The following is a 25,444-nucleotide window of genomic DNA, read 5'->3' as shown; positions in this document are numbered from 1 at the left end:
GGCTCGTCGCATCCGTGGAGAACGTGCTTAAGTCCAATCTTGCAACGGCTTTCGATTGATCTCAGCATACACTGTACAAACACAAACGGTCCTTTTCAGGACCACCAAAGTTATCACTAAAGAGATTGTTTTGACACAAAGAAATTCGTTATTTACAACAAACCCTTTTCTCTTTTCGAAAACGAAACCAATCCGCATCGAGATATGAATAACCCACGCAATAATAGATCCACAACATAAGTTTAAACATAAGCATTGTTAATTCGACATCATTCATGTTGTGAAATCTGTAAAAAAAAAAAACGAATCAAGTCACGACTAACATGGTTTTTGTCTGTTGCGCTTACGAACAGCTTGCTCGGGGACCTCACGGATGAAGGAAGCTTATTTTTTGGCCAGATCGCTCTCTAAACTCGTCAATCATCATTCGTTAATCACAGGCAGGGCATATTCCCAAAAAATCTGGAACCGTAAAATTAAAGCAGTTGTGTCGTCTTTGTGCTGAGAAACCATAATTTCAACTGTCTCTACTGGAAATTCCCACGCGGTAGCCAGTTTCGTCTGCCTAGCTAGTAACCGGGTACGTATGAATGCATTGGAACCCTGGCATTCGAGCATTATGTTTTGACTTTTTCTTAAATGCGTTTTTTTTTTTTACGGACTGGCTGGTATTTCTAGTACTCGAATCCGGTGCGTCATTTTGTTATTTTCATGCTAGTCGAAGTGGCAGTCACGGAATGGTCATCGTTTGTAGTTTACGGATGGTGGTTGAATTTTTGTTTGATTGGTAACTCTCCTGTAAGAATTTTGGTCGTCCTGAAAAGGACGGTTTTGTTTGGCGGCGCGTTTTTGTGAAATCTGAGAGTGGTGCAATTTAAGCCTTCTTCTCGGTCTTCTTGGGCAGCAGAACGGCCTGGATGTTGGGCAGCACACCACCCTGGGCGATGGTCACACCCGACAGCAGTTTGTTCAACTCCTCGTCGTTACGGATGGCCAGCTGCAGATGACGCGGGATGATACGGGTCTTCTTGTTATCACGGGCGGCGTTTCCTGCCAACTCCAGCACTTCAGCAGCCAGATATTCCATCACGGCAGCCAGGTACACGGGAGCACCGGCACCGACACGTTCGGCGTAGTTGCCCTTGCGGAGCAGACGGTGAATACGACCGACCGGGAACTGCAGACCAGCACGGTTCGAGCGGGACTTTGCCTTTCCCTTAACTTTGCCTCCCTTGCCGCGGCCAGACATGTTGAATTAGTTTGGTAGAGGGTACGTACGTACGTGTCACAAGCGAAAACGAAGTGATACTGATTCCGTTGCAACAATCGGCCGGCGTTTTTATACTTTCCTTTGCTGCCTGTACGTTCCATAGGGGCGGAGTAACGAATGAAGTAGTGTGGGATAATAGGGCGATAGGGGCTGCGCATGTGTTTCCATTATTCGGGTATAAAAGGGGTTTCGACGCACGGTCTGGCATCAGTTCGTTTTGAACCGTGTTAGCAACCAACTCGACGATGGCACCAAAAACCAGCGGTAAGGCCGCCAAGAAGTCCGGCAAGGCCCAGAAGAACATCACCAAGGGTGATAAGAAGAAGAAGAAGGTCCGCAGGAAGGAGAGCTACGCTATCTACATCTACAAGGTGTTGAAGCAGGTCCACCCTGACACCGGTATCTCGTCCAAGGCCATGAGCATCATGAACAGCTTTGTCAACGACATCTTCGAGCGTATCGCCGCCGAAGCGTCCCGTCTGGCTCACTACAACAAGCGCTCGACCATCACGTCCCGCGAAATCCAGACCGCTGTTCGTCTGCTGCTGCCTGGTGAGCTGGCCAAGCACGCCGTCTCTGAGGGTACCAAGGCTGTCACCAAGTACACCAGCTCCAAGTAAATTCTCTCCCCACCTTCGGAATCTCCGCACACAATCGGCCCTTTTCAGGGCCACAAAAAGTCTACCTAAAAGAGTTACTAGACAAACAAAAATTCAATCTTTTCAAAAACCAAAACATAACTTTCACATATTTTTTTCATGATGCCATCGGCTCGTTCCGATTCACCTACATTATGCCTTGTTGTAAGTTATGCAGAAGCAATCAGACTGCATTTCACCGCACTTTAAGTATTTTGAAGCAGATGGTTTGCAAACCAATCAACGGAATCAATCAGTGAATGCTTTGACGAATGACCACATTAAGGTTAAAGTCACCATAATTCAGTAAACAACAACAACAATCAGTGAATGCTCCGAAAAGATAAGACCACGCCAAATAGATTTTATGATTTCGAATTTCACGTCCAACTTTTGTTTCTCATGCTTACCAACGTCGCTTTAAACCATGGCTCGTTTCGGGCACTTTGTTCACGACTTGGTTTCGGGTGTAACAAGTTCACGCATCTACGAATCGGACCTTCAATTTTGAAGTAACGTCTGTGCGTTGTCCAACATTATCTAGCTGCCTCGCTCTCTATAAATCGAACCAAATCACTATACAAACATAGCATTCCAATGCTGCTGATGATTCGCAATGGCAACGTTTTAACTCGAATAGCGTATTGCTTGAAAACAATTAAATGAAAGAGAGTCAAAAACGAATTTTCTCCCAGTAACACACTAATTCAGAACAGAATAAAACTGGCGTAAGATGCAATCAACATAGTAGTCAATCGAAATAGCCTTGAACACTGCAAATGATCTCTACCCTCAACAACAGAGTAACAAATAGTTGGGTCTGCACTGTGAAAGCTCACGTTCTAATTGCTAAATACAAAAGTAAATATAGTCCAGACTCGATTATTCGAAGGCCTCGGAAAATTTCACTTCAGATAATCGAATCTTCGGTTAATCGAATCACGAGAGAAAAAAAATATTGACCCATAAACTACTCTAAAATTATTTAGAATTTTAAAATCCAAGATGGCGGCGATAACAGTTTTAAAAAAATGCATTTTCAAATTTCAAAGGCAATCAAACAGTTAAATTTGACTAAACTGAGGTCACAGAACTCGAATTAGATGTTCAAAGTGAGAAAATAAATAAAACACAAAAAAAAAAATTTACTGGTCTTGATTCGATTATCCGAAGTCCCATACCAACCTTCGGATAATCTTGGCTTCGGATAATCGAGTCTGGACTGTGATATCAATAATATTTTACATTTCAACTAACTAACAACCAATACTAATCAGTGTGGAACTTCGAAACTGTAAGCGGGAATTTGGTTTGAACTGTTCGTTGCGTTTGGTGCAACCCGTGTATGAAAATTGCCTTTCATGAGCCAACATAAAACCAACAGAATAAAGTTTACTTTGGATACAATAGTTATAGAACAGATTTTCTCAACAACTTAACCATAAATTGTTCAAGCAATCATCTGCTTGAAGTGTGCATCGAGTGGTAAATTTGGGCAAACCCTAGACTTTTCGCAGTCAAACTTGACTTCCTTAGCAACATCGGACGATGACAAATTTGGTTTGTTTCGAAAGAGGAATATTTTTCCCAACCGCTCGCATCGAGCCTGGAGCGGTTGATTGTTTTCAATAGTTTTGGTACACTATTTTGCAAAAGTCCAACAATGTCACAGCTCGATGCTCCCGAATAGGGCGCCCAATTACTGCTCCTGGGGTGGTGCAAACCTGTTTAGTTTGATCCCGATTATAGACCGATTGTTTCCCGAACTGGTGAAAAGTTGAACTTGTGTACGTAACGGTTGACAACTATTTAAAAACAACTCTTTTCAAAGTGCATTCCTCAAACATCCAAAATAATTCACAGCAACACGATTCTGCCCGAATCGCAACGTTTCCTAACACGGACGCAAGAATCAAGTACCTGGGAGCGCGCTACCGACAACCATTCCAATTCGTTCTTCCGTACAGTGTACAGAGAAAGAGAAACCAAAACAACATTCAGCCAAAATGACTGAGACCGCTACCGACGTTGTTGACGCCGCGCCAGCTGCCGCTGCATCGCCGGCAAAGGCCACCAAGAAGCCGAAGGCCGCCAAGGGTGACGCCAAGAAGCCGAAGAAGCCAGCTACCCACCCGCCGGTCAACGAGATGGTCATTGCGGCTATCCAGACCCTGAAGGAGCGCAACGGATCATCGCTGCAGGCCATCAAGAAGTACATCGCTGCCAACTACAAGTGCGACGTGGCCAAGCTGTCCACGTTCATCAAGAAGGCTCTGAAGACCAACGTCGAGAAGGAAAGCTTGTCCAGACCAAGGGCTCCGGTGCCAGCGGATCGTTCAAGATCAAGGCCGAGGCCAAGAAGCCAGCCGGCGAAAAGAAGCCCAAGAAGGCCGCTGGTGAGAAGAAGAAGGTCGCCAAGAAGGCCACCACTGGTGAGAAGAAGAAGGCCGCCGCCAAGAAGCCAGCCGGTGAGAAGAAGGTTGCTGCCAAGAAACCAAAGGCTGCCGCGGCCGCTAAGAAGCCAAAGGCCGCTGCCCCCAAAAAGGCCGCCGAGAAGAAAGCCAAGGCTGCCACGGCCAAGACCGCCAAGAAGGCCGGTACGGTGAAGAAGGCCGCTGCCCCGAAGCAGAAGGCCACCAAGCCGTCCAAGACCGCGGCCAAGAAGCCCAAGACCCCGAAACCAAAGAAGGCAGCTGCCCCGAAGAAGGCCGCCGCCAAGAAGTAAATCTCCAAACACAACCAACTATTCGTGAAATTCGTGGTAGTCGAATAATCCTACCTACAAAACCACAATCAGTCCTTTTCAGGACTACCAAATCTATCAACGCAAAGAGTTATTGTTACACAAAAAAACAACATTTTGTTTTTACACGCCAAATACTAAGACACATCTTCACCACGGCCAGGAATGGTTATGGAATTTACACAATCCAAATGAGCACACAAGATTAACCAAGTAGAGGAAATTTCGTATTTGTATGTTTGGCAGGTTAAGCACTCGCTCCTAACTCCATCCAATTTGCTGAGTTTAACTGTATAAACAACTGATTTTGTAAAACTGTCGATAGAAACTTGCTTGCACAACTCCTCTTGAGCTGTTTATCACTCGATTTCAGTTGGACACGCTTTTTATGAGCTGTAATTGTACGTTTAAGTGCTGATATGGCAACATTAGAGGCACGATGGAGTTAGCAAGTACGAACGAAACGATATCAAATTGCGCCTTAAAGTAATGTCATTTTGTTTCTGCTTTTCCATGCTTTTGCCAAAAAGCGACAGTTTCACAGTTTTCAATTCAATTCTCAGCTATTCCGTGGGTGAACTTAACTACCCAGCCGAAAAACATTGCCCTGCTATGCGGCACAAATTGGTTTGGTCTGGGATCATTGTCTGCCTGCAGAACCATTTGCTAATGGAGCAAAATTTTAACTACCAAGCCCACAGCAAGCAACCGAGGACATAATTACCAGAAACAAGGAAATCAGAGCAGTACTGCGGTATTTGGTTTGTTTTTGGGAGAATTTTTTCGTCGATTAAACTCTTTCCTGACTGTTGTGGTGGCCCTGAAAAGGGCCGTTTTTGTTTGCGGGGATCCAATGCAATGGCTGGGGTTGGTAGCTTAACCTCCGAAACCGTACAGAGTGCGTCCCTGGCGCTTGAGAGCGTAGACGACGTCCATGGCGGTGACGGTCTTACGCTTGGCGTGTTCGGTGTAGGTGACGGCGTCACGGATCACGTTTTCCAGGAACACCTTCAGCACACCACGGGTTTCCTCGTAGATCAGACCGGAGATACGCTTGACACCGCCTCGGCGAGCCAAACGACGGATGGCGGGCTTGGTGATTCCCTGGATGTTATCACGCAAAACCTTGCGATGACGCTTGGCTCCTCCTTTCCGAGACCCTTTCCTCCTTTGCCGCGGCCAGTCATCTTTGCTAACAGTTGTTTTCGGTCGAGTGGTACGAACTGAAATGATGCCTCAGTCGTGTTGGCCCGGTGCTTTTATACTCGCACTGCCATCCCTTCCCCGTTTCTCCATTCCACACTGTCCTCCCCGTGGTATGTGTAGTGGTAACGCGCGCAAACAGATGCGTCCCCTCCGTGTGTTCGAGTATAAAAGTGCCAGGCACAAACTTTTCGACATTCAGTTTGAACACAACCGTCTCTAGACAAGCATCGCAATGGCTCGTACCAAGCAGACCGCTCGCAAGTCCACCGGAGGAAAAGCTCCCCGCAAGCAGCTGGCCACCAAGGCTGCTCGCAAGAGCGCTCCCGCTACCGGAGGAGTGAAGAAGCCTCACCGTTACCGACCGGGAACGGTTGCTCTGCGTGAGATCCGTCGCTACCAGAAGTCGACTGAGCTGCTGATCCGCAAGCTGCCGTTCCAGCGTCTGGTTCGTGAAATCGCTCAGGATTTCAAGACCGATCTGCGCTTCCAGAGCTCGGCCGTCATGGCCCTGCAGGAAGCCAGTGAGGCCTACCTGGTCGGTCTCTTCGAAGATACCAACCTGTGCGCCATCCACGCCAAGCGTGTCACCATCATGCCCAAGGACATCCAGCTGGCTCGTCGCATCCGTGGAGAACGTGCTTAAGTCCAATCTTGCAACGGCTTTCGATTGATCTCAGCATACACTGTACAAACACAAACGGTCCTTTTCAGGACCACCAAAGTTATCACTAAAGAGATTGTTTTGACACAAAGAAATTCGTTATTTACAACAAACCCTTCTACTTCTCTTTTCGAAAACGAAACCAATCCGCATCGAGATATGAATAACCCACGCAATAATAGATCCACAACATAAGTTTAAACATAAGCATTGTTAATTCGACATCATTCATGTTGTGAAATCTGTAAAAAAAAAAAACGAATCAAGTCACGACTAACATGGTTTTGTCTGTTGCGCTTACGAACAGCTTGCTCGGGGACCTCACGGATGAAGGAAGCTTATTTTTTGGCCAGATCGCTCTCTAAACTCGTCAATCATCATTCGTTAATCACAGGCAGGGCATATTCCCAAAAAATCTGGAACCGTAAAATTAAAGCAGTTGTGTCGTCTTTGTGCTGAGAAACCATAATTTCAACTGTCTCTACTGGAAATTCCCACGCGGTAGCCAGTTTCGTCTGCCTAGCTAGTAACCGGGTACGTATGAATGCATTGGAACCCTGGCATTCGAGCATTATGTTTTGACTTTTTCTTAAATGCGTTTTTTTTTTTTACGGACTGGCTGGTATTTCTAGTACTCGAATCCGGTGCGTCATTTTGTTATTTTCATGCTAGTCGAAGTGGCAGTCACGGAATGGTCATCGTTTGTAGTTTACGGATGGTGGTTGAATTTTTTGTTTGATTGGTAACTCTCCTGTAAGAATTTTGGTCGTCCTGAAAAGGACGGTTTTGTTTGGCGGCGCGTTTTTGTGAAATCTGAGAGTGGTGCAATTTAAGCCTTCTTCTCGGTCTTCTTGGGCAGCAGAACGGCCTGGATGTTGGGCAGCACACCACCCTGGGCGATGGTCACACCCGACAGCAGTTTGTTCAACTCCTCGTCGTTACGGATGGCCAGCTGCAGATGACGCGGGATGATACGGGTCTTCTTGTTATCACGGGCGGCGTTTCCTGCCAACTCCAGCACTTCAGCAGCCAGATATTCCATCACGGCAGCCAGGTACACGGGAGCACCGGCACCGACACGTTCGGCGTAGTTGCCCTTGCGGAGCAGACGGTGAATACGACCGACCGGGAACTGCAGACCAGCACGGTTCGAGCGGGACTTTGCCTTTCCCTTAACTTTGCCTCCCTTGCCGCGGCCAGACATGTTGAATTAGTTTGGTAGAGGGTACGTACGTACGTGTCACAAGCGAAAACGAAGTGATACTGATTCCGTTGCAACAATCGGCCGGCGTTTTTATACTTTCCTTTGCTGCCTGTACGTTCCATAGGGGCGGAGTAACGAATGAAGTAGTGTGGGATAATAGGGCGATAGGGGCTGCGCATGTGTTTCCATTATTCGGGTATAAAAGAGGGTTTCGACGCACGGTCTGGCATCAGTTCGTTTTGAACCGTGTTAGCAACCAACTCGACGATGGCACCAAAACCAGCGGTAAGGCCGCCAAGAAGTCCGGCAAGGCCCAGAAGAACATCACCAAGGGTGATAAGAAGAAGAAGAAGGTCCGCAGGAAGGAGAGCTACGCTATCTACATCTACAAGGTGTTGAAGCAGGTCCACCCTGACACCGGTATCTCGTCCAAGGCCATGAGCATCATGAACAGCTTTGTCAACGACATCTTCGAGCGTATCGCCGCCGAAGCGTCCCGTCTGGCTCACTACAACAAGCGCTCGACCATCACGTCCCGCGAAATCCAGACCGCTGTTCGTCTGCTGCTGCCTGGTGAGCTGGCCAAGCACGCCGTCTCTGAGGGTACCAAGGCTGTCACCAAGTACACCAGCTCCAAGTAAATTCTCTCCCCACCTTCGGAATCTCCGCACACAATCGGCCCTTTTCAGGGCCAAAAAGTCTACCTAAAAGAGTTACTAGACAAACAAAAATTCAATCTTTTCAAAAACCAAAACATAACTTTCACATATTTTTTCATGATGCCATCGGCTCGTTCCGATTCACCTACATTATGCCTTGTTGTAAGTTATGCAGAAGCAATCAGACTGCATTTCACCGCACTTTAAGTATTTTGAAGCAGATGGTTTGCAAACCAATCAACGGAATCAATCAGTGAATGCTTTGACGAATGACCACATTAAGGTTAAAGTCACCATAATTCAGTAAACAACAACAACAATCAGTGAATGCTCCGAAAAGATAAGACCACGCCAAATAGATTTTATGATTTCGAATTTCACGTCCAACTTTTGTTTCTCATGCTTACCAACGTCGCATTAAACCATGGCTCGTTTCGGGCACTTTGTTCACGACTTGGTTTCGGGTGTAACAAGTTCACGCATCTACGAATCGGACCTTCAATTTTGAAGTAACGTCTGTGCGTTGTCCAACATTATCTAGCTGCCTCGCTCTCTATAAATCGAACCAAATCACTATACAAACATAGCATTCCAATGCTGCTGATGATTCGCAATGGCAACGTTTTAACTCGAATAGCGTATTGCTTGAAAACAATTAAATGAAAGAGAGTCAAAAACGAATTTTCTCCCAGTAACACACTAATTCAGAACAGAATAAAACTGGCGTAAGATGCAATCAACATAGTAGTCAATCGAAATAGCCTTGAACACTGCAAATGATCTCTACCCTCAACAACAGAGTAACAAATAGTTGGGTCTGCACTGTGAAAGCTCACGTTCTAATTGCTAAATACAAAAGTAAATATAGTCCAGACTCGATTATTCGAAGGCCTCGGAAAATTTCACTTCAGATAATCGAATCTTCGGTTAATCGAATCACGAGAGAAAAAAAATATTGACCCATAAACTACTCTAAAATTATTTAGAATTTTAAAATCCAAGATGGCGGCGATAACAGTTTTAAAAAAATGCATTTTCAAATTTCAAAGGCAATCAAACAGTTAAATTTGACTAAACTGAGGTCACAGAACTCGAATTAGATGTTCAAAGTGAGAAAATAAATAAAACACAAAAAAAAAAATTTACTGGTCTTGATTCGATTATCCGAAGTCCCATACCAACCTTCGGATAATCTTGGCTTCGGATAATCGAGTCTGGACTGTGATATCAATAATATTTTACATTTCAACTAACTAACAACCAATACTAATCAGTGTGGAACTTCGAAACTGTAAGCGGGAATTTGGTTTGAACTGTTCGTTGCGTTTGGTGCAACCCGTGTATGAAAATTGCCTTTCATGAGCCAACATAAAACCAACAGAATAAAGTTTACTTTGGATACAATAGTTATAGAACAGATTTTCTCAACAACTTAACCATAAATTGTTCAAGCAATCATCTGCTTGAAGTGTGCATCGAGTGGTAAATTTGGGCAAACCCTAGACTTTTCGCAGTCAAACTTGACTTCCTTAGCAACATCGGACGATGACAAATTTGGTTTGTTTCGAAAGAGGAATATTTTTCCCAACCGCTCGCATCGAGCCTGGAGCGGTTGATTGTTTTCAATAGTTTTGGTACACTATTTTGCAAAAGTCCAACAATGTCACAGCTCGATGCTCCCGAATAGGGCGCCCAATTACTGCTCCTGGGGTGGTGCAAACCTGTTTAGTTTGATCCCGATTATAGACCGATTGTTTCCCGAACTGGTGAAAAGTTGAACTTGTGTACGTAACGGTTGACAACTATTTAAAAACAACTCTTTTCAAAGTGCATTCCTCAAACATCCAAAATAATTCACAGCAACACGATTCTGCCCGAATCGCAACGTTTCCTAACACGGACGCAAGAATCAAGTACCTGGGAGCGCGCTACCGACAACCATTCCAATTCGTTCTTCCGTACAGTGTACAGAGAAAGAGAAACCAAAACAACATTCAGCCAAAATGACTGAGACCGCTACCGACGTTGTTGACGCCGCGCCAGCTGCCGCTGCATCGCCGGCAAAGGCCACCAAGAAGCCGAAGGCCGCCAAGGGTGACGCCAAGAAGCCGAAGAAGCCAGCTACCCACCCGCCGGTCAACGAGATGGTCATTGCGGCTATCCAGACCCTGAAGGAGCGCAACGGATCATCGCTGCAGGCCATCAAGAAGTACATCGCTGCCAACTACAAGTGCGACGTGGCCAAGCTGTCCACGTTCATCAAGAAGGCTCTGAAGACCAACGTCGAGAAGGGAAAGCTTGTCCAGACCAAGGGCTCCGGTGCCAGCGGATCGTTCAAGATCAAGGCCGAGGCCAAGAAGCCAGCCGGCGAAAAGAAGCCCAAGAAGGCCGCTGGTGAGAAGAAGAAGGTCGCCAAGAAGGCCACCACTGGTGAGAAGAAGAAGGCCGCCGCCAAGAAGCCAGCCGGTGAGAAGAAGGTTGCTGCCAAGAAACCAAAGGCTGCCGCGGCCGCTAAGAAGCCAAAGGCCGCTGCCCCCAAAAAGGCCGCCGAGAAGAAAGCCAAGGCTGCCACGGCCAAGACCGCCAAGAAGGCCGGTACGGTGAAGAAGGCCGCTGCCCCGAAGCAGAAGGCCACCAAGCCGTCCAAGACCGCGGCCAAGAAGCCCAAGACCCCGAAACCAAAGAAGGCAGCTGCCCCGAAGAAGGCCGCCGCCAAGAAGTAAATCTCCAAACACAACCAACTATTCGTGAAATTCGTGGTAGTCGAATAATCCTACCTACAAAACCACAATCAGTCCTTTTCAGGACTACCAAATCTATCAACGCAAAGAGTTATTGTTACACAAAAAAAAAACAACATTTTGTTTTTACACGCCAAATACTAAGACACATCTTCACCACGGCCAGGAATGGTTATGGAATTTACACAATCCAAATGAGCACACAAGATTAACCAAGTAGAGGAAATTTCGTATTTGTATGTTTGGCAGGTTAAGCACTCGCTCCTAACTCCATCCAATTTGCTGAGTTTAACTGTATAAACAACTGATTTTGTAAAACTGTCGATAGAAACTTGCTTGCACAACTCCTCTTGAGCTGTTTATCACTCGATTTCAGTTGGACACGCTTTTTATGAGCTGTAATTGTACGTTTAAGTGCTGATATGGCAACATTAGAGGCACGATGGAGTTAGCAAGTACGAACGAAACGATATCAAATTGCGCCTTAAAGTAATGTCATTTTGTTTCTGCTTTTCCATGCTTTTGCCAAAAAGCGACAGTTTCACAGTTTTCAATTCAATTCTCAGCTATTCCGTGGGTGAACTTAACTACCCAGCCGAAAAACATTGCCCTGCTATGCGGCACAAATTGGTTTGGTCTGGGATCATTGTCTGCCTGCAGAACCATTTGCTAATGGAGCAAAATTTTAACTACCAAGCCCACAGCAAGCAACCGAGGACATAATTACCAGAAACAAGGAAATCAGAGCAGTACTGCGGTATTTGGTTTGTTTTTGGGAGAATTTTTTCGTCGATTAAACTCTTTCCTGACTGTTGTGGTGGCCCTGAAAAGGGCCGTTTTTGTTGCGGGGATCCAATGCAATGGCTGGGGTTGGTAGCTTAACCTCCGAAACCGTACAGAGTGCGTCCCTGGCGCTTGAGAGCGTAGACGACGTCCATGGCGGTGACGGTCTTACGCTTGGCGTGTTCGGTGTAGGTGACGGCGTCACGGATCACGTTTTCCAGGAACACCTTCAGCACACCACGGGTTTCCTCGTAGATCAGACCGGAGATACGCTTGACACCGCCTCGGCGAGCCAAACGACGGATGGCGGGCTTGGTGATTCCTGGATGTTATCACGCAAAACCTTGCGATGACGCTTGGCTCCTCCTTTCCGAGACCCTTTCCTCCTTTGCCGCGGCCAGTCATCTTTGCTAACAGTTGTTTTCGGTCGAGTGGTACGAACTGAAATGATGCCTCAGTCGTGTTGGCCCGGTGCTTTTATACTCGCACTGCCATCCCTTCCCCGTTTCTCCATTCCACACTGTCCTCGGGCAGCCGTGGTATGTGTAGTGGTAACGCGCGCAAACAGATGCGTCCCCTCCGTGTGTTCGAGTATAAAAGTGCCAGGCACAAACTTTTCGACATTCAGTTTGAACACAACCGTCTCTAGACAAGCATCGCAATGGCTCGTACCAAGCAGACCGCTCGCAAGTCCACCGGAGGAAAAGCTCCCCGCAAGCAGCTGGCCACCAAGGCTGCTCGCAAGAGCGCTCCCGCTACCGGAGGAGTGAAGAAGCCTCACCGTTACCGACCGGGAACGGTTGCTCTGCGTGAGATCCGTCGCTACCAGAAGTCGACTGAGCTGCTGATCCGCAAGCTGCCGTTCCAGCGTCTGGTTCGTGAAATCGCTCAGGATTTCAAGACCGATCTGCGCTTCCAGAGCTCGGCCGTCATGGCCCTGCAGGAAGCCAGTGAGGCCTACCTGGTCGGTCTCTTCGAAGATACCAACCTGTGCGCCATCCACGCCAAGCGTGTCACCATCATGCCCAAGGACATCCAGCTGGCTCGTCGCATCCGTGGAGAACGTGCTTAAGTCCAATCTTGCAACGGCTTTCGATTGATCTCAGCATACACTGTACAAACACAAACGGTCCTTTTCAGGACCACCAAAGTTATCACTAAAGAGATTGTTTTGACACAAAGAAATTCGTTATTTACAACAAACCCTTCTACTTCTCTTTTCGAAAACGAAACCAATCCGCATCGAGATATGAATAACCCACGCAATAATAGATCCACAACATAAGTTTAAACATAAGCATTGTTAATTCGACATCATTCATGTTGTGAAATCTGTAAAAAAAAAAAACGAATCAAGTCACGACTAACATGGTTTTGTCTGTTGCGCTTACGAACAGCTTGCTCGGGGACCTCACGGATGAAGGAAGCTTATTTTTTGGCCAGATCGCTCTCTAAACTCGTCAATCATCATTCGTTAATCACAGGCAGGGCATATTCCCAAAAAATCTGGAACCGTAAAATTAAAGCAGTTGTGTCGTCTTTGTGCTGAGAAACCATAATTTCAACTGTCTCTACTGGAAATTCCCACGCGGTAGCCAGTTTCGTCTGCCTAGCTAGTAACCGGGTACGTATGAATGCATTGGAACCCTGGCATTCGAGCATTATGTTTTGACTTTTTCTTAAATGCGTTTTTTTTTACGGACTGGCTGGTATTTCTAGTACTCGAATCCGGTGCGTCATTTTGTTATTTTCATGCTAGTCGAAGTGGCAGTCACGGAATGGTCATCGTTTGTAGTTTACGGATGGTGGTTGAATTTTTGTTTGATTGGTAACTCTCCTGTAAGAATTTTGGTCGTCCTGAAAAGGACGGTTTTGTTTGGCGGCGCGTTTTTGTGAAATCTGAGAGTGGTGCAATTTAAGCCTTCTTCTCGGTCTTCTTGGGCAGCAGAACGGCCTGGATGTTGGGCAGCACACCACCCTGGGCGATGGTCACACCCGACAGCAGTTTGTTCAACTCCTCGTCGTTACGGATGGCCAGCTGCAGATGACGCGGGATGATACGGGTCTTCTTGTTATCACGGGCGGCGTTTCCTGCCAACTCCAGCACTTCAGCAGCCAGATATTCCATCACGGCAGCCAGGTACACGGGAGCACCGGCACCGACACGTTCGGCGTAGTTGCCCTTGCGGAGCAGACGGTGAATACGACCGACCGGGAACTGCAGACCAGCACGGTTCGAGCGGGACTTTGCCTTTCCCTTAACTTTGCCTCCCTTGCCGCGGCCAGACATGTTGAGTTAGTTTGGTAGAGGGTACGTACGTACGTGTCACAAGCGAAAACGAAGTGATACTGATTCCGTTGCAACAATCGGCCGGCGTTTTTATACTTTCCTTTGCTGCCTGTACGTTCCATAGGGGCGGAGTAACGAATGAAGTAGTGTGGGATAATAGGGCGATAGGGGCTGCGCATGTGTTTCCATTATTCGGGTATAAAAGAGGGTTTCGACGCACGGTCTGGCATCAGTTCGTTTTGAACCGTGTTAGCAACCAACTCGACGATGGCACCAAAACCAGCGGTAAGGCCGCCAAGAAGTCCGGCAAGGCCCAGAAGAACATCACCAAGGGTGATAAGAAGAAGAAGAAGGTCCGCAGGAAGGAGAGCTACGCTATCTACATCTACAAGGTGTTGAAGCAGGTCCACCCTGACACCGGTATCTCGTCCAAGGCCATGAGCATCATGAACAGCTTTGTCAACGACATCTTCGAGCGTATCGCCGCCGAAGCGTCCCGTCTGGCTCACTACAACAAGCGCTCGACCATCACGTCCCGCGAAATCCAGACCGCTGTTCGTCTGCTGCTGCCTGGTGAGCTGGCCAAGCACGCCGTCTCTGAGGGTACCAAGGCTGTCACCAAGTACACCAGCTCCAAGTAAATTCTCTCCCCACCTTCGGAATCTCCGCACACAATCGGCCCTTTTCAGGGCCACAAAAAGTCTACCTAAAAGAGTTACTAGACAAACAAAAATTCAATCTTTTCAAAAACCAAAACATAACTTTCACATATTTTTTTCATGATGCCATCGGCTCGTTCCGATTCACCTACATTATGCCTTGTTGTAAGTTATGCAGAAGCAATCAGACTGCATTTCACCGCACTTTAAGTATTTTGAAGCAGATGGTTTGCAAACCAATCAACGGAATCAATCAGTGAATGCTTTGACGAATGACCACATTAAGGTTAAAGTCACCATAATTCAGTAAACAACAACAACAATCAGTGAATGCTCCGAAAAGATAAGACCACGCCAAATAGATTTTATGATTTCGAATTTCACGTCCAACTTTTGTTTCTCATGCTTACCAACGTCGCATTAAACCATGGCTCGTTTCGGGCACTTTGTTCACGACTTGGTTTCGGGTGTAACAAGTTCACGCATCTACGAATCGGACCTTCAATTTTGAAGTAACGTCTGTGCGTTGTCCAACATTATCTAGCTGCCTCGCTCTCTATAAATCGAACCAAATCACTATACAAACATAGCATTCCAATGCTGCTGATGATTCGCAATGGCAACGTTTTAACTCGAATAGCGTATTGCTTGAAAACAATTAAATGAAAGAGAGTCAAAAACGAATTTTCTCCCAGTAACACACTAATTCAGAACAGAATAAAACTGGCGTAAGATGCAATCAACATAGTAGTCAATCGAAATAGCCTTGAACACTGCAAATGATCTCTACCCTCAACAACAGAGTAACAAATAGTTGGGTCTGCACTGTGAAAGCTCACGTTCTAATTGCTAAATACAAAAGTAAATATAGTCCAGACTCGATTATTCGAAGGCCTCGGAAAATTTCACTTCAGATAATCGAATCTTCGGTTAATCGAATCACGAGAGAAAAAAATATTGACCCATAAACTACTCTAAAATTATTTAGAATTTTAAAATCCAAGATGGCGGCGATAACAGTTTTAAAAAAATGCATTTTCAAATTTCAAAAGCAATCAAACAGTTAAATTTGACTAAACTGAGGTCACAGAACTCGAATTAGATGTTCAAAGTGAGAAAATAAATAAAACACAAAAAAAAAATTTACTGGTCTTGATTCGATTATCCGAAGTCCCATACCAACCTTCGGATAATCTTGGCTTCGGATAATCGAGTCTGGACTGTGATATCAATAATATTTTACATTTCAACTAACTAACAACCAATACTAATCAGTGTGGAACTTCGAAACTGTAAGCGGGAATTTGGTTTGAACTGTTCGTTGCGTTTGGTGCAACCCGTGTATGAAAATTGCCTTTCATGAGCCAACATAAAACCAACAGAATAAAGTTTACTTTGGATACAATAGTTATAGAACAGATTTTCTCAACAACTTAACCATAAATTGTTCAAGCAATCATCTGCTTGAAGTGTGCATCGAGTGGTAAATTTGGGCAAACCCTAGACTTTTCGCAGTCAAACTTGACTTCCTTAGCAACATCGGACGATGACAAATTTGGTTTGTTTCGAAAGAGGAATATTTTTCCCAACCGCTCGCATCGAGCCTGGAGCGGTTGATTGTTTTCAATAGTTTTGGTACACTATTTTGCAAAAGTCCAACAATGTCACAGCTCGATGCTCCCGAATAGGGCGCCCAATTACTGCTCCTGGGGTGGTGCAAACCTGTTTAGTTTGATCCCGATTATAGACCGATTGTTTCCCGAACTGGTGAAAAGTTGAACTTGTGTACGTAACGGTTGACAACTATTTAAAAACAACTCTTTTCAAAGTGCATTCCTCAAACATCCAAAATAATTCACAGCAACACGATTCTGCCCGAATCGCAACGTTTCCTAACACGGACGCAAGAATCAAGTACCTGGGAGCGCGCTACCGACAACCATTCCAATTCGTTCTTCCGTACAGTGTACAGAGAAAGAGAAACCAAAACAACATTCAGCCAAAATGACTGAGACCGCTACCGACGTTGTTGACGCCGCGCCAGCTGCCGCTGCATCGCCGGCAAAGGCCACCAAGAAGCCGAAGGCCGCCAAGGGTGACGCCAAGAAGCCGAAGAAGCCAGCTACCCACCCGCCGGTCAACGAGATGGTCATTGCGGCTATCCAGACCCTGAAGGAGCGCAACGGATCATCGCTGCAGGCCATCAAGAAGTACATCGCTGCCAACTACAAGTGCGACGTGGCCAAGCTGTCCACGTTCATCAAGAAGGCTCTGAAGACCAACGTCGAGAAGGAAAGCTTGTCCAGACCAAGGGCTCCGGTGCCAGCGGATCGTTCAAGATCAAGGCCGAGGCCAAGAAGCCAGCCGGCGAAAAGAAGCCCAAGAAGGCCGCTGGTGAGAAGAAGAAGGTCGCCAAGAAGGCCACCACTGGTGAGAAGAAGAAGGCCGCCGCCAAGAAGCCAGCCGGTGAGAAGAAGGTTGCTGCCAAGAAACCAAAGGCTGCCGCGGCCGCTAAGAAGCCAAAGGCCGCTGCCCCCAAAAAGGCCGCCGAGAAGAAAGCCAAGGCTGCCACGGCCAAGACCGCCAAGAAGGCCGGTACGGTGAAGAAGGCCGCTGCCCCGAAGCAGAAGGCCACCAAGCCGTCCAAGACCGCGGCCAAGAAGCCCAAGACCCCGAAACCAAAGAAGGCAGCTGCCCCGAAGAAGGCCGCCGCCAAGAAGTAAATCTCCAAACACAACCAACTATTCGTGAAATTCGTGGTAGTCGAATAATCCTACCTACAAAACCACAATCAGTCCTTTTCAGGACTACCAAATCTATCAACGCAAAGAGTTATTGTTACAAAAAAAAACAACATTTTGTTTTTACACGCCAAATACTAAGACACATCTTCACCACGGCCAGGAATGGTTATGGAATTTACACAATCCAAATGAGCACACAAGATTAACCAAGTAGAGGAAATTTCGTATTTGTATGTTTGGCAGGTTAAGCACTCGCTCCTAACTCCATCCAATTTGCTGAGTTTAACTGTATAAACAACTGATTTTGTAAAACTGTCGATAGAAACTTGCTTGCACAACTCCTCTTGAGCTGTTTATCACTCGATTTCAGTTGGACACGCTTTTTATGAGCTGTAATTGTACGTTTAAGTGCTGATATGGCAACATTAGAGGCACGATGGAGTTAGCAAGTACGAACGAAACGATATCAAATTGCGCCTTAAAGTAATGTCATTTTGTTTCTGCTTTTCCATGCTTTTGCCAAAAAGCGACAGTTTCACAGTTTTCAATTCAATTCTCAGCTATTCCGTGGGTGAACTTAACTACCCAGCCGAAAAACATTGCCCTGCTATGCGGCACAAATTGGTTTGGTCTGGGATCATTGTCTGCCTGCAGAACCATTTGCTAATGGAGCAAAATTTTAACTACCAAGCCCACAGCAAGCAACCGAGGACATAATTACCAGAAACAAGGAAATCAGAGCAGTACTGCGGTATTTGGTTTGTTTTGGGAGAATTTTTCGTCGATTAAACTCTTTCCTGACTGTTGTGGTGGCCCTGAAAAGGGCCGTTTTTGTTTGCGGGGATCCAATGCAATGGCTGGGGTTGGTAGCTTAACCTCCGAAACCGTACAGAGTGCGTCCCTGGCGCTTGAGAGCGTAGACGACGTCCATGGCGGTGACGGTCTTACGCTTGGCGTGTTCGGTGTAGGTGACGGCGTCACGGATCACGTTTTCCAGGAACACCTTCAGCACACCACGGGTTTCCTCGTAGATCAGACCGGAGATACGCTTGACACCGCCTCGGCGAGCCAAACGACGGATGGCGGGCTTGGTGATTCCTGGATGTTATCACGCAAAACCTTGCGATGACGCTTGGCTCCTCCTTTCCGAGACCCTTTCCTCCTTTGCCGCGGCCAGTCATCTTTGCTAACAGTTGTTTTCGGTCGAGTGGTACGAACTGAAATGATGCCTCAGTCGTGTTGGCCCGGTGCTTTTATACTCGCACTGCCATCCCTTCCCCGTTTCTCCATTCCACACTGTCCTCCCCCAGGCACGGGCAGCCGTGGTATGTGTAGTGGTAACGCGCGCAAACAGATGCGTCCCCTCCGTGTGTTCGAGTATAAAAGTGCCAGGCACAAACTTTTCGACATTCAGTTTGAACACAACCGTCTCTAGACAAGCATCGCAATGGCTCGTACCAAGCAGACCGCTCGCAAGTCCACCGGAGGAAAAGCTCCCCGCAAGCAGCTGGCCACCAAGGCTGCTCGCAAGAGCGCTCCCGCTACCGGAGGAGTGAAGAAGCCTCACCGTTACCGACCGGGAACGGTTGCTCTGCGTGAGATCCGTCGCTACCAGAAGTCGACTGAGCTGCTGATCCGCAAGCTGCCGTTCCAGCGTCTGGTTCGTGAAATCGCTCAGGATTTCAAGACCGATCTGCGCTTCCAGAGCTCGGCCGTCATGGCCCTGCAGGAAGCCAGTGAGGCCTACCTGGTCGGTCTCTTCGAAGATACCAACCTGTGCGCCATCCACGCCAAGCGTGTCACCATCATGCCCAAGGACATCCAGCTGGCTCGTCGCATCCGTGGAGAACGTGCTTAAGTCCAATCTTGCAACGGCTTTCGATTGATCTCAGCATACACTGTACAAACACAAACGGTCCTTTTCAGGACCACCAAAGTGTAGAATCCTCGCTCCCGTGAACACGTCCGTTCCATGCTGCAATCCAATCTAAACTGCCGATTGACATTTACTCTCTCGCTCCTGTTCGTTCGTTAATCTGACAGCTCTCTCCGCGTACACGCTGAACTTGGTTTACTAATGTTATGTGTAAATGCTATACTTGGAATAACTCATAACTCTACATCTCTCTCCTTGTCCGAAGAAAATAAACGAGAAAAAAATACTCCCTGTTAAAACTGTCACAAAAAATCTAACACTATTCCATGATCCTAACAACTAATACGTCTCATTTAACATTATAAATCAATAAAGATTTGTCAATGACATAATCCAAGCTACATTCCTTTTTATGAAGCAGATTCATTTCAATACGTTCCGCTACATCACGATAGTTTCCTAAACCAGCTACGGAGCAATCTTGTAATATCAACTATTTCCTCCAATAGACCTCAACCCGAATTAGAAATTCGCTTATTCAACAACTGGGCCTGATCGCGTTTGCTTCCAAAAACCCAAGGCAGATTAACAATCAATCAATGGTTACAATTTCCTTTTTTAACTTCAACAACCACTATCACCTCCTTATGGAGCAGAATTAAAGGTATGATCGCTTGTCTCACATATTCAGTTTTCACTGCCGTAGAAAATAATGATAACACCTTTGCCTTCAATTCATTTAATCTCATGACCACATGTACAACTGAATCTTCTTTTATATTATTCTATTAATTTATAGACAACCCTGTCTAAGATTTAACTCTTTCTAGACATCACATGTAGGCAATGCTAAAATCGATTCTTATGAATATAAGTACTTCATCTCTCTCCTCTCCTTCTACAAAAAATACTTATATTAATATCAAAAGAATAAACTTGCATATAACTGCCACAATCATACACTTTCTTTCCACAATCATACACTTAACTTTCCTCAGGGATTCAATCAGCTTATCATTAGCACTCGCCTTTTATCGAATGGGGAAGTAAAACGTCGGTCCATTTGTGTAAAAGAGGTTTTGGATGATTGACTATACATAACTTTCGGATGCCTAGAAATGCAGCAGAAACTTACAACAGAGACCACAAAGACCGGGGTCGTTAAATTGGATTGCTTTGCTATCATTAGCTCTCCAGTATACCTGAACTAACTATCAACTGTCTTCCACAGTTGATCGAACTTATCTCATGCACAGCTCTCTGTTGTAATATCATACAGGTGTTAAAGTCTTCTTTTCCTTTCAGAGAGAACACAAACAAATAACCTCAACAGTCAGTCTTTCCCCCAGAAGACATGCTCTTTGACCAAATCCACACCAAATATCTACCGTTACAGGCTCATCGTATCTCCTCGTTGGGCCCCATCCAAACATACCAACAACCACTACCACTACTGAGTCTTCTATTTGTCAGCGCAGAGTTTCACTCGGTGCAACTTCCGAAATGACAACAATATTCAAAGCCATCCTTCCCTAGATCCTTCCTCTAGTAAACACCGTCAATACACACAATGTTTCGAGTCCGCTGTCTCGATGACACCTATAAATTTCACGATCATCCTGATCCCTTGTTCAACCTCATCTCGCAAAACATGCGACCACAACCCCGCAACACACCACAAAGTAAGTGAGTTGCATCACGCGCACAACAAGGTTCGATATTGAAGACTTAAGACCAAAACAGTTAGCAATCCATCCAGATGAAACCACACCATACTCACACTGAGAACAAGAGGAAGCAAACATCTCTGTGTCTAGCGCTCATGCTACGGAAGAGTGCCATCGTGTGGCCAACTTCCTGAAGCAGAAGAAGAAGCACATCCGCATAGCGCTCAACGAGACGACCCGACCGATGCAGCTGGATACTGCTTCCGACGCCACGCTGTGTGCCATGAATCCGGATCAACACCACGAATCGCTTGGACGCTACAAGACGGTTCTGCGTGCCATGAATCTAAAAGCAGCGCTCGCACACACAATATGCAAGGCAACGAGGCCGTCGTCGCCTTGGATCAACGCGTCGATCTGGCCGTCTCGAATCGCTCGAATCAAACCAACGATGCACACCGCACGGAGCCCTCCGAAAGTGTTCCCGGACTCGACGACGCCATCAAGCTTGCCGACACCGCCGACAGCAGTTCCTGGGCAACTCCGCTCATCCTTGGTTGGTGGCCCTGTGGACATTCCGAAAGCTCTCAACGAAGATCATGCATCGCATCTCTCCAACGGCTTGCCGAAGGGGAAAAGTGGTCACAGATCACCCCACATACATCACCTGGTTCAAGAAGCATCTCAAGCCATCAAGCGTCGATCGCGGACCACACCTGGCTTGGCCACCGCGAGACGATCTTAAACGTTTACATCCAGATGCTCGTCTACCGGTGAAGCTATCCACTAGCAAGAAGATTGGCCGTCCGCCAAATCTCCTAAGGGAGAAGATGTAGTAGGCCATGCTAACTACCAGCACTCCAAGTACAGTTCGTTCCCGACTACCCAACAAGTCGGACACAATAAACAGTTTCATCAGCCAAACAACTGTCTTGCACTGTATCCTAGTAACGGCTACAACATCAACATATCTTGATTTCTGTCCTACCTAGCCACCTCAAATGCATTGTCAAGAGCTGTCAAACCCCTCACGTCTTTCAGTAAGATGTCAACTTACGTATTTTCTCCCGTGGGCAAATTTCGCTTCACGCTTGACATATGCGGCCATCGGTCACAACATCACCGAATTCATCCTCTCATTTGTAGGAAATTTCAACCAGGGATCGAGTCGACCTTTTCAGACCTCTCTGCGTGCAACTGTCAAAACTGTAAACAATATAAACAACAAATGTATTGCACCTCTTTCGTGGTATCCGTCCTTCCCCTTCAATTGGTCTCGTTCCTGTTTCTCTGGATTTGGCGCTTCGGGCTTCAACCGGTCCCGCTCTTTTATTTATGTGGCGCTTCGGGCTTCATCCGGTCCCGCTCTTTTATTTACGTGGCGCTTCGGGCTTCATCCGGTCCCGCTCTTTTATTTACATGGCGCTTCGGGCTTCAACCGGTCCCGCTCTTTTATTTACGTGGCGCTTCGGGCTTCAACCGGTCCCGCTCTTTTATTTACTCACAAATAGTAAAACAACAACAACAAAACCAAACTTCAAATTTATCATTAAATACAGCTTCAGGCGGCCTCACCTCACTCGCTCGTTGCGCCACTGACATGTTCACTCTTCTCACCTGAATCAAAACATATCTTAGGTCATCCGCTGACCCACCAAATAGCAAAACAAAAAAAAACACAACATCAAGCATCAATCAAATTGTATCGTACCGGCTGCGCCAATTGTAGAATCCTCGCTCCCGTGAACACGTCCGTTCCATGCTGCAATCCAATCTAAACTGCCGATTGACATTTACTCTCTCGCTCCTGTTCGTTCGTTAATCTGACAGCTCTCTCCGCGTACACGCTGAACTTGGTTTACTAATGTTATGTGTAAATGCTATACTTGGAATAACTCATAACTCTACACAAAGTTATCACTAAAGAGATTGTTTTGACACAAAGAAATTCGTTATTTACAACAAACCCTTCTACTTCTCTTTTCGAAAACGAAACCAATCCGCATCGAGATATGAATAACCCACGCAATAATAGATCCACAACATAAGTTTAAACATAAGCATTGTTAATTCGACATCATTCATGTTGTGAAATCTGTAAAAAAAAAACGAATCAAGTCACGACTAACATGGTTTTGTCTGTTGCGCTTACGAACAGCTTGCTCGGGGACCTCACGGATGAAGGAAGCTTATTTTTTGGCCAGATCGCTCTCTAAACTCGTCAATCATCATTCGTTAATCACAGGCAGGGCATATTCCCAAAAAATCTGGAACCGTAAAATTAAAGCAGTTGTGTCGTCTTTGTGCTGAGAAACCATAATTTCAACTGTCTCTACTGGAAATTCCCACGCGGTAGCCAGTTTCGTCTGCCTAGCTAGTAACCGGGTACGTATGAATGCATTGGAACCCTGGCATTCGAGCATTATGTTTTGACTTTTTCTTAAATGCGTTTTTTTTACGGACTGGCTGGTATTTCTAGTACTCGAATCCGGTGCGTCATTTTGTTATTTTCATGCTAGTCGAAGTGGCAGTCACGGAATGGTCATCGTTTGTAGTTTACGGATGGTGGTTGAATTTTTGTTTGATTGGTAACTCTCCTGTAAGAATTTTGGTCGTCCTGAAAAGGACGGTTTTGTTTGGCGGCGCGTTTTTGTGAAATCTGAGAGTGGTGCAATTTAAGCCTTCTTCTCGGTCTTCTTGGGCAGCAGAACGGCCTGGATGTTGGGCAGCACACCACCCTGGGCGATGGTCACACCCGACAGCAGTTTGTTCAACTCCTCGTCGTTACGGATGGCCAGCTGCAGATGACGCGGGATGATACGGGTCTTCTTGTTATCACGGGCGGCGTTTCCTGCCAACTCCAGCACTTCAGCAGCCAGATATTCCATCACGGCAGCCAGGTACACGGGAGCACCGGCACCGACACGTTCGGCGTAGTTGCCCTTGCGGAGCAGACGGTGAATACGACCGACCGGGAACTGCAGACCAGCACGGTTCGAGCGGGACTTTGCCTTTCCCTTAACTTTGCCTCCCTTGCCGCGGCCAGACATGTTGAGTTAGTTTGGTAGAGGGGTACGTACGTACGTGTCACAAGCGAAAACGAAGTGATACTGATTCCGTTGCAACAATCGGCCGGCGTTTTTATACTTTCCTTTGCTGCCTGTACGTTCCATAGGGGCGGAGTAACGAATGAAGTAGTGTGGGATAATAGGGCGATAGGGGCTGCGCATGTGTTTCCATTATTCGGGTATAAAAGAGGGTTTCGACGCACGGTCTGGCATCAGTTCGTTTTGAACCGTGTTAGCAACCAACTCGACGATGGCACCAAAAACCAGCGGTAAGGCCGCCAAGAAGTCCGGCAAGGCCCAGAAGAACATCACCAAGGGTGATAAGAAGAAGAAGAAGGTCCGCAGGAAGGAGAGCTACGCTATCTACATCTACAAGGTGTTGAAGCAGGTCCACCCTGACACCGGTATCTCGTCCAAGGCCATGAGCATCATGAACAGCTTTGTCAACGACATCTTCGAGCGTATCGCCGCCGAAGCGTCCCGTCTGGCTCACTACAACAAGCGCTCGACCATCACGTCCCGCGAAATCCAGACCGCTGTTCGTCTGCTGCTGCCTGGTGAGCTGGCCAAGCACGCCGTCTCTGAGGGTACCAAGGCTGTCACCAAGTACACCAGCTCCAAGTAAATTCTCTCCCCACCTTCGGAATCTCCGCACACAATCGGCCCTTTTCAGGGCCACAAAAGTCTACCTAAAAGAGTTACTAGACAAACAAAAATTCAATCTTTTCAAAAACCAAAACATAACTTTCACATATTTTTTCATGATGCCATCGGCTCGTTCCGATTCACCTACATTATGCCTTGTTGTAAGTTATGCAGAAGCAATCAGACTGCATTTCACCGCACTTTAAGTATTTTGAAGCAGATGGTTTGCAAACCAATCAACGGAATCAATCAGTGAATGCTTTGACGAATGACCACATTAAGGTTAAAGTCACCATAATTCAGTAAACAACAACAACAATCAGTGAATGCTCCGAAAAGATAAGACCACGCCAAATAGATTTTATGATTTCGAATTTCACGTCCAACTTTTGTTTCTCATGCTTACCAACGTCGCATTAAACCATGGCTCGTTTCGGGCACTTTGTTCACGACTTGGTTTCGGGTGTAACAAGTTCACGCATCTACGAATCGGACCTTCAATTTTGAAGTAACGTCTGTGCGTTGTCCAACATTATCTAGCTGCCTCGCTCTCTATAAATCGAACCAAATCACTATACAAACATAGCATT

The 25,444-nt window shown here is 46.5% G+C and overlaps 8 protein-coding genes and 5 pseudogenes across 10 annotated transcripts; 6 read left to right on the top strand and 7 right to left on the bottom strand.

Annotated features, from left to right (window-relative positions):
• Positions 1 to 800: 800 nt before the first annotated feature.
• LOC6045299 (histone H2A) lies at positions 801 to 1,264 on the bottom strand. The gene has a single exon (XM_001862653.2). It carries the CDS (start codon positions 1,247 to 1,249, stop codon positions 875 to 877), a length of 375 nt encoding a protein of 124 aa, XP_001862688.1. The 5' UTR covers positions 1,250 to 1,264; the 3' UTR covers positions 801 to 874.
• Positions 1,265 to 1,475: 211 nt separating this feature from the next.
• LOC6045300 (histone H2B) lies at positions 1,476 to 1,940 on the top strand. Its single transcript, XM_001862654.2, has one exon. It carries the CDS (start codon positions 1,516 to 1,518, stop codon positions 1,888 to 1,890), a length of 375 nt encoding a protein of 124 aa, XP_001862689.1. The 5' UTR covers positions 1,476 to 1,515; the 3' UTR covers positions 1,891 to 1,940.
• A 1,899-nt stretch (positions 1,941 to 3,839) lies between these two features.
• On the top strand, positions 3,840 to 4,761 carry LOC6045301 (annotated as a pseudogene). The gene has a single exon (XR_005276708.1). The product of XR_005276708.1 is annotated as a histone H1 (transcript).
• Positions 4,762 to 5,470: 709 nt separating this feature from the next.
• Positions 5,471 to 5,865, bottom strand: LOC6045315 (annotated as a pseudogene).
• A 1,251-nt stretch (positions 5,866 to 7,116) lies between these two features.
• On the bottom strand, positions 7,117 to 7,737 carry LOC6045333 (histone H2A). The gene has a single exon (XM_001862687.2). The coding sequence runs from the start codon at positions 7,720 to 7,722 to the stop codon at positions 7,348 to 7,350; it is 375 nt and encodes a 124-aa protein (XP_001862722.1). The 5' UTR covers positions 7,723 to 7,737; the 3' UTR covers positions 7,117 to 7,347.
• A 2,573-nt stretch (positions 7,738 to 10,310) lies between these two features.
• Positions 10,311 to 11,188, top strand: LOC6045334 (histone H1). Its single transcript, XM_038249221.1, has one exon. It carries the CDS (start codon positions 10,385 to 10,387, stop codon positions 11,102 to 11,104), a length of 720 nt encoding a protein of 239 aa, XP_038105149.1. The 5' UTR covers positions 10,311 to 10,384; the 3' UTR covers positions 11,105 to 11,188.
• Positions 11,189 to 11,964: 776 nt separating this feature from the next.
• LOC119765416 lies at positions 11,965 to 12,349 on the bottom strand (annotated as a pseudogene).
• A 1,398-nt stretch (positions 12,350 to 13,747) lies between these two features.
• Positions 13,748 to 14,211, bottom strand: LOC6045337 (histone H2A). Its single transcript, XM_001862691.2, has one exon. The coding sequence runs from the start codon at positions 14,193 to 14,195 to the stop codon at positions 13,821 to 13,823; it is 375 nt and encodes a 124-aa protein (XP_001862726.1). The 5' UTR covers positions 14,196 to 14,211; the 3' UTR covers positions 13,748 to 13,820.
• Positions 14,194 to 14,886, top strand: LOC119770425 (histone H2B-like). The gene is made up of 2 exons (XM_038265300.1): positions 14,194 to 14,200; positions 14,250 to 14,886. Exons 1-2 carry the CDS (start codon positions 14,194 to 14,196, stop codon positions 14,834 to 14,836), a joined length of 594 nt encoding a protein of 197 aa, XP_038121228.1. The 3' UTR covers positions 14,837 to 14,886.
• A 1,897-nt stretch (positions 14,887 to 16,783) lies between these two features.
• LOC6045338 lies at positions 16,784 to 17,697 on the top strand (annotated as a pseudogene). Its single transcript, XR_005276752.1, has one exon. The product of XR_005276752.1 is annotated as a histone H1 (transcript).
• Positions 17,698 to 18,412: 715 nt separating this feature from the next.
• On the bottom strand, positions 18,413 to 18,817 carry LOC6045339 (annotated as a pseudogene).
• A 4,927-nt stretch (positions 18,818 to 23,744) lies between these two features.
• Positions 23,745 to 24,270, bottom strand: LOC6045308 (histone H2A). The gene has a single exon (XM_001862621.2). The coding sequence runs from the start codon at positions 24,189 to 24,191 to the stop codon at positions 23,817 to 23,819; it is 375 nt and encodes a 124-aa protein (XP_001862656.1). The 5' UTR covers positions 24,192 to 24,270; the 3' UTR covers positions 23,745 to 23,816.
• A 141-nt stretch (positions 24,271 to 24,411) lies between these two features.
• Positions 24,412 to 24,884, top strand: LOC6045266 (histone H2B). Its single transcript, XM_001862622.2, has one exon. It carries the CDS (start codon positions 24,460 to 24,462, stop codon positions 24,832 to 24,834), a length of 375 nt encoding a protein of 124 aa, XP_001862657.1. The 5' UTR covers positions 24,412 to 24,459; the 3' UTR covers positions 24,835 to 24,884.
• The last annotated feature ends 560 nt before the right edge of the window (positions 24,885 to 25,444 follow it).

Source organism: Culex quinquefasciatus, chromosome 1 (assembly GCF_015732765.1).
Source record: "Culex quinquefasciatus strain JHB chromosome 1, VPISU_Cqui_1.0_pri_paternal, whole genome shotgun sequence".
NCBI classification, from domain to species: Eukaryota; Metazoa; Arthropoda; class Insecta; order Diptera; family Culicidae; genus Culex; species Culex quinquefasciatus.
This window is presented reverse-complemented; position numbering and strand designations above follow the sequence as displayed.